The following is an 8,459-nucleotide window of genomic DNA, read 5'->3' on the forward strand; positions in this document are numbered from 1 at the left end:
GGTTAACACATTGACAACTAAACAGAGATCCAGCATGTTGGTTGTGGTTAACACAGTGACAACTAAACAGAGATCCAGCATGTTGGTTGTGGTTAACACAGTGACAACTAAACAGAGATCCAGCATGTTGGTTGTGGTTAACACATTGACAACTAAACAGAGATCCAGCATGTTGGTTGTGGTTAACACAGTGACAACTAAACAGAGATCCAGCATGTTGGTTGTGGTTAACACAGTGACAACTAAACAGAGATCCAGCATGTTGGTTGTGGTTAACACAGTGACAACTAAACAGAGATCCAGCATGTTGGTTGTGGTTAACACATTGACAACTAAACAGAGATCCAGCATGTTGGTTGTGGTTAACACATTGACAACTAATTCTTGAATGTCAATTGTTCTCTTTTATTCATTATCTCTTAGAAATAAAACATTTACTAACAGACACATCCGAACAGTGAGGTGATTTAATGCATCACATGAACATGTAGTCATGACTGGTAGGTTTCACCTCTTCTCCATGTAGTGGAACTAATAATAATAACAATATAATAATAATAATAATAATAATAATGTCTCACTTTGTCTTTTAATCATTTCACTCATTCCAGTGTGTTGCTTTGTTCAACACGTATGCTATTAAGATGCTATTACTAAATATAATTCATAATAACAATGTTAAGATAAGTATGTTCAGTGGGTTCATACCAAATTACACAGGAAGCAGGAAATCATTGTAATTTTGAAAACAACAAATGTTCTGATATTCTGTCAGATGATTTAGAACTATGATACATCAACATTTTTACAAATTGTAAAATAATCAGATATACGAATCATATAATATGATAAATGAACAATATGTTTTTGAATTTGACTTGCCTACGCCTAGTTAGCGCCATTTTGTATGATTGAACTGTCACGTACCTGTCCCAGGTGAAATGGACTGTTAGATCTGCCTGTTTTACTGTCATTCACGATACTAAGACAGCATCATACATTTAATGTCCCTACACACTTTACAATAATCCCTGGGAAGATTCTTACCTTGTAGCCTGAATTCACAACCAGAACATGTCAAGTCATTGAGATATTTTCCGTTGTGCTGAGAGAGCACCTTCCTGATGACAAGTGGCTCTGTATCTGTGTTCTAGGTACAGTTGATCTTTGGATGCAATAATGCAATAATATCTGGTCAAAGTCTAGCGACACAACCCCATAGTATATCATAAACATAACATTACCTTTGGCCAGTAAAGGCCATGGCATACTATAACATGTAGAATCATTATGATGATCCAGGTTCATACTATAACATGTAGAATCATTATGATGATCCAGGTTCATACTATAACATGTAGAATCATTATGATGATCCAGGTTTATACTATAACATGTAGAATCATTATGATGATCCAGGTTCATACTATAACATGTAGAATCATTATGATGATCCAGGTTCATACTATAACATGTAGAATCATTATGATGATCCAGGTTCATACTATAACATGTAGAATCATTATGATAGATCCAGTTTCAAAATATCTGTAACTTTGAACTATACAATGAGGTCCCAAATGATTGACACCCTTGACAACCTCAAACCAAATCTTAGTTTCCTGATTCAGATCTGTTTGAACCAACTCTTAGTTTCCTGATTCAGATCTGTTTGAACCAACTCTTAGTTTCCTGATTCAGATCTGTTCAAACCAACTCTTCTGACTGTTATTGTCATGCCATGTATATCTAAAGTTGGCTAAAGCACACACAGATCTGGGACCAGACTAATGTATTCGTGGTTTGCCAGTTAGACTGTTTGTCTAGTTTCTGATCTGTGGTCAGCAGTGGTGGCTGGTGGCATGGAGTTCAGGCTCATAATAATGGCTGGAATAAAACACATCAAACACACAGGTACAATTCCACTCACTTCATTCCAGCCCTTATTATGAGCCGTTCATCCTCCCCTTACCAGCCTCCTCTGGTGGTCAGTAGGCACAGCATGGTTGGGGTCAATAGTGACCATGGTGTCTGTTGTCTTCGGTTGTAGGAGGCTTCCACACCCAAGACCAAGTACAGTTGTCCCAGGGTCCAGGCTTTGGGCTGCCAGGCCAGGCAATATATCTCAGGATATTTTAGCATAACTGTTGTCACACAAGTGGCTCTAACAATGTTTGTATGAATTGATTTAGAACAGCCTACCTGAGGTGATTGGTGAGATGGAAATAGGACTCCTCCCACCCGTGACTGTATCAACCCCAGTAGGGAGGCGCTCCCGTAGGAAGTTGTCAGTCTTGTTCCTGGACACTTCATTAGAAACACCATTAGATGAAAAAGATGTCTGTTTCCATCCACTCAGCTCTGCTTCTAGTACTAGTGATAACCGCAGCTCTGACTCAGCCCCTTCACAACAAACAACAAATACATAAACAAAATGTTATTTATAAAATGTGATGTATTAATATGTTTTTTGAACACAAATTGTTTAACAAGCATGATATATTGGTTATGAATGGTTGGTTAAGAACGGAGTGACAGTAAATGTTATTTTATATGTTTTACAATGTGTTTATGGTTTATTATGTGTTTAAAGTGTCTATTTAAAAAACGTGGAATACAACGTCATTTCTTTAAAACATTTATTTGTATACTATGTCGTGAGCCTCCTCTACTTCCTGGAATCCAACGTAGCTTGGGGTCAGCGTTGGGGTCAGGGTGTTTATATTGAATTGCTGCGACCACACAGACTGGGAGTACCTGGCGTTGGCGTCGACCGAGACGTTCTCCCCTCAGCATCCACTCCAAAATGATCCTGTAGGAAACCAGTCTGTATTGTCTAGACGAGAGAGAAAACAACTACATGTCAATGTAATATTCAACAATCAAAAGAAACAATAGGCCTTTACAACATAAGTCTCAGGGATAATGAGGCCTTTACAACATAAAATATATCATTAGTCTCAGGGATCATGAGGCCTTTACAACATAAAATATATCATTAGTCTCAGGGATAATGAGGCCTTTACAACATAAAATATATCATTAGTCTCAGGGATCATGAGGCCTTTACAACATAAAATATATCATTAGTCTCAGGGATAATGAGGCCTTTACAACATAAAATATATCATTAGTCTCAGGGATCATGAGGCCTTTACAACATAAAATATATCATTAGTCTCAGGGATCATGAGGCCTTTACAACATAAAATATATCATTAGTCTCAGGGATCATGAGGCCTTTACAACATAAAATATATCATTAGTCTCAGGGATCATGAGGCCTTTACAACATTAGTCTCAGGGATAATGAGGCCTTTACAACATAAAATATATCATTAGTCTCAGGGATCATGAGGCTTTTACAACATAAAATATATCATTAGTCTCAGGGATCATGAGGCCTTTACAACATAAAATATAACATTAGTTTTAGGGATCATGAGGCCTTTACAACATAAAATATATCATTAGTCTCAGGGATCATGAGGCCTTTACAACATAAAATATATCATTAGTCTCAGGGATCATGAGGCCTTTACAACATAAAATATATCATTAGTCTCAGGGATCATGAGGCCTTTACAACATAAAATATATCATTAGTCTCAGGGATCATGAGGCCTTTACAACATAAAATATATCATTAGTCTCAGGGATCATGAGGCCTATTCATTTAGAAGCCATATTGATGATGGCACAAAACTATTGACAGTTCTCTTGGTCTTGTAGACTTGAAGACTGTATGGCCAGCTCATTGTTGAAAGGGGGTGAGCGGTCAAGTGTGAGGCTGTTTGTCTTCCTCTTTAGTGTGTGGGTTTACAGGCTAATCAGGATACGAGTGGTGGAAAAGATAGACTGGTAATTACAAGCAGCATTTTGTTCACTACCACTATTGACTTTATACTTCTGACACTGTTTGGTAATATACAATATTGATTATTTAGACCATATTGTGAAGTGCGCATCCAATGTTTTAGAATGTATTTAACAATGTATTTAACAATGTATTTTTTAGAATGTATTTGTATATTCAAGACCAGTTTGAGACCATTAAGGGAGGCCTGCAGTGACTGAAAAGCAGTCTGGAGTTCTTCAACAGTCTGAACCAGAGAAGGAGAACATGAATATATGACTGTGTCATTTGCATATAGATGTAACTTTGCTGGTTGCATCCCATTTCCCAAATCATTAACACAAATTGAGAACAACACAGGAGCTAAAATGGAACCCTGGGGGACACCTCTATTAATCTCAAGAAAGCTAGACTTGTGATTGTCAGTATATACACATTGTGTTCTGTCAGAAAGATAGTTCCTAAACCAATTTACTGCCCCTTCACTGAGACCAATGTTTCTGAGTCTAGCTAGCAACAATTCATGGTCAACTGAATCAAAGGCCTTTGATAAATCCACAAACAGAGCAGCACAATGTTGCTTTTTATCAAGTCCATTAATGATGTCATTTGCCACTGCCATAGCTGCAGTTGTGGTGCCGTGCCCAGATCTAAAGAAGGTAGTAAATCCAATCCCTGGTAAACAAAGTGCAGTGGTGAGTAAGGGTTTTTCAAATGCTGGGTATGGAATTGGTCAAGAGACTCAAGTTGAAAATGTGATCCACAGGTTCAGTAATAATACCAGCTGCTATCTTTATGAGGTAGTGATCCAGGTTGTCTGGACCTGCAGACTTTTTAGTGGCTATTGACTTTAGTGCTTTATAGACCTCAGTATAAGAAACAGGCTCAAAGTTAAAATGGTTCATATGAGGGCCTATATCATGGTTGACTGTAACAGAGTTTACATTAGAGGCCTGGGCCTCACCATTATCAAAAACTGAACCAGCAGATATGAAGTGCGTGTTAAAAAACCCTACAATATGGGCTTTATCCTTCACTTCATTAGAATCCATCATTAAATAGTCAGGAAGGTCAGAGGATACATTAGAACCTGACACTGATTTGATTAACTTCCAGAACTTGGTAGGGTTGTTTAGGTTCTCTGTGACTGCATTTAAATAGTAATCTGATTTGATTATCTTCCAGAACTTGGTAGGGTTGTTGAGGTTCTCTGTGATTGCATTTAGATAGTAATCTGATTTGGACTTCCTGAACAATCCTGTGCATTTGTTTCTTAGAGCTCTGAAAGAGGCCCAGTCAACAGGAGCATTTGTATGTCTAGCCCAAGATATATTTCTCTTTCTAATTAATTCTGCCAAGTTATCTGAAAAGCAGGGATTGTCCCTTCCACTGATTCTACATTTCTTCACAGGGGCAGGCTTATCACAAATGGACACACATTTCATATAAAATAGTCCCAGGCAGTGTCAACATCATTCATTCTATTTCTATGGTGCATCCACTCCAGACGCTGTTTACCTAGCCAGCATGTCATCATTGTCAGACCAACCTCCAGGAGAGACTACAGTAGTCAGTTACATTATGGAGTGTAGGCAGGTTACTAGAATATACAAAAAAAAAAAAAAAGTATGAATGTATGTAATTGTAAGTCGCTCTGGATAAGAGCGTCTGCTAAATGACTTAAATGTAAATGTAAATGTAATATACAGTTAGTTGGGTGTCATTAGGTAGCTATAACTATGTATTTTATGTTGTCTATTTTGATTGTTGCAACCAGAGGGAAAAAAATACCACCTTTACTCCACACACAGATTCTCGTACAAAGATCTCCCTCACCCTCCATTTGGAAAATCTGACCATAATTCTAGTGATTCCTGATTAAAAACAAAAAATGTAAGCAGGAAGCACCAGGTCAGATGAAGCAGATGCTAAACTACACAGGCCTGCTTTGCTAGCACAGACTGGAAAACGTCCCTTTCCCACCTGGACAAAAGGAACACCTATGTGACTACAGCTCAGTATTCAACACCATAGTGGCTTCAAAGCTCATCACTAAGCTAAGCAAGGCACTACAGAGGGTAATGCGTAAGGCCCTTTTCATCACTGGGGCCAAGCTTCCTGCCATCCAGGACCTCTATACCAGGCTGTGTCTGTCACGGTTCATGAATCCACTGCCTCACTCTCTCTTTTCTCTCTCTCTCTCTCTCTCTCTCGCTCTCTCTCTCTCTCTCTCCTGTGTTTGTGTGGGCGTGGTTCCCAATCTTGGCCTGATTGTCTGCGCCAGCTGGAATTAATTATCTTCCCCTTTATATGTTCTGTAACCTGTGTTTCTTGTTGTCAGATCGTTGTTTCTTCCCTGAGGTTGTGTCGTGTGTCAGTGCTCATTCTCTCTCAGCCCTTGTGGGGATTATCTGCTGTGCTCCTTCCTACCCAGCCGGACTCACTCCCTTGGATTTCTCAGCACGCTATCATCAGAGAATGTGCCCTAGGCCCTGGGTTGGATTCTGTCTGAGTATATTCTGTCTGTCCTGTGGATACTGTAAACTATTTTCATTAAACCATCGTTGCTTGCATCTTGCATCCGCCTCTGTATTGTGACAGAACGATCTGACCATATCATGGATGCAGCGAGTTCAACGAGTCTGACCGAATTCATTTCCCGCAGTATCACGAGAATGGACCAACAAGAGGAGAACATCTCCAGCACAGGTCGGGCAGTACAAGCCATGGCGACGCAGGTATCCCAGCTGACCCAACAATTACAACATCTGAAGGGTCTCGCTGCGCCACCTACACCAGCAGTTCCACACGCCCCGCCAGAGCTGGATTCTCAGCTAGAGCCACGACTACCGACACCAGAGGGTTATTCAGGTGATCCGGACTATTGTAGAGCTTTTCTTACGAGATGTTCAATGCATTTTTCGTTGCAGCCACGGACCTTCAACCGTGAACAGTCTAAGGTAGCATTCGTACTCACACTGCTATCAGGCAAAGCAGCTCTTTGGGGAACGGCGGTGTGGGCGAACCAGGACCCATGCTGCACCTCTTTCCAGACACTATCCGAGGAGATGAGAAGGGTCTTCGATCGGGCCGTGGCGGGTAGGGAGGCGGCCAGACTACTCGCTGACCTTCGCCAAGGAGACCGTTCAGTATCTGAATACTCCATCCAATTCCGCACTCTGGCCGCAGAGTGTCAGTGGAACGAGGAGGCGCAGTGGGACATGTTCCTGCATGGGCTGGGGGACCGGATCCAGAAGGAGATCTATGTTCTGGACCTTCCCAGGAGTTTAAATGGACTAGTGGAACTAGCCTTGAGGGTCGATGCTCGTCTGAGTCGTATTGGCCGCCGAGCATGCCCTAACAGACCGTATAACGACACGGAGGGCTGGCATACCAGCGGCGGGAACACGGTCAGTTCAGCCTCCGCTCACGAACCCATGCAGCTGGGGAGAGCTCGCCTCTCCCGGGAGGAGAGGGAGAGGCGGAGATCACAAGGACTCTGTCTCTACTGTGGTAGAGCGGGCCACTTTATCCACTCCTGCCCGGTAAAAGATCAGGCCCGGTAGTAAGTATGAGGCTACTATCGGGTGGTGTCACCACAGAGAAGACCTCATCATCTACTCTCCTCCCGGTAAGACTAAGATGGGCCACCCACACGCACGACACCCAAGCTTTACTGGACTCAGGAGCAGAGGGTAATTTCATGGACTTCAAGCTCGCTCACAAGCTCCAGATTCCTATCACCTCACTCACGCACAAGATATCCGTCAACGCTCTCAATGGTCAAGAACTCCCCAACATATCTCACACCACTGAACCTATCACACTCATCACTTCTGGCAATCACACTGAGACACTATCATTTCTACTCATGGACTCACCCCTTGCACCATTAGTTCTCGGCCACCCTTGGCTCACCCAACACAACCCCAGAGTTGACTGGGGTCATAACTCTATATCCATGTGGAGTAACAAGTGTCTTGAGTCCTGTTTAGTGTCTGCTTGTTCATCTGTGTCTGATTCTGTGTTTCTAGAGGAGGCAGTGGATTTGTCTAACGTGCCCGTTGAATACCTCGACCTGAAGGAGGTGTTCAGTAAGTCCCGTGCTGCTTCTCTTCCTCCGCATCGTCCCTATGACTGTGCAATAGAATTATTGCCAGGTGAGTCTCCGCCTAAAGGCAAGTTATATTCACTCTCTGTTCCTGAGAGGGAGGCTATGGAGAGATACATCTCTGATTCTCTGGCATCTGGATTCATTCGTCCTTCCTCTTCTCCAGCGGGGGCGGGGTTCTTCTTTGTGGGAAAGAAGGACGGATCTCTGCGTCCTTGCATTGATTACCGTGGGTTGAATAACATCACAGTGAAGAATACCTATCCCTTACCGTTGATGTCCTCAGCCTTTGAAAGGTTACAGGGAGCATCCGTGTTCACTAAGTTGGATTTACGTAATGCATATCATTTGGTTCGCATAAGGAGGGGGGACGAATGGAAGACCGCGTTTAACACCCCCAGAGGGCACTTTGAATATTTGGTCATGCCTTTTGGGCTATCCAACTCCCCAGCGGTTTTCCAGGCACTCGTCAATGACGTGCTGAGAGATATG

General features: G+C 42.0%; 1 protein-coding gene across 1 annotated transcript in view; it reads right to left on the bottom strand.

Moving 5' to 3' along the window:
- Positions 1-2,026, bottom strand: part of LOC129867952 (NACHT, LRR and PYD domains-containing protein 3-like) — a 24,804-nt gene extending 22,778 nt beyond the window's left edge. Inside the window, exons 1-2 of the mRNA XM_055941462.1 lie at positions 1,973-2,026; positions 1,048-1,055 (exon numbers count right to left, since the gene is read on the bottom strand). Coding sequence (XP_055797437.1) covers positions 1,048-1,055; positions 1,973-2,026 — 62 coding nt within the window. The remainder of the gene's footprint in view (positions 1-1,047; positions 1,056-1,972) is intronic.
- Positions 2,027-8,459: the final 6,433 nt, after the last annotated feature.

Source organism: Salvelinus fontinalis, chromosome 2, assembly GCF_029448725.1.
Source record: "Salvelinus fontinalis isolate EN_2023a chromosome 2, ASM2944872v1, whole genome shotgun sequence".
Lineage (NCBI taxonomy): Eukaryota > Metazoa > Chordata > Actinopteri > Salmoniformes > Salmonidae > Salvelinus > Salvelinus fontinalis.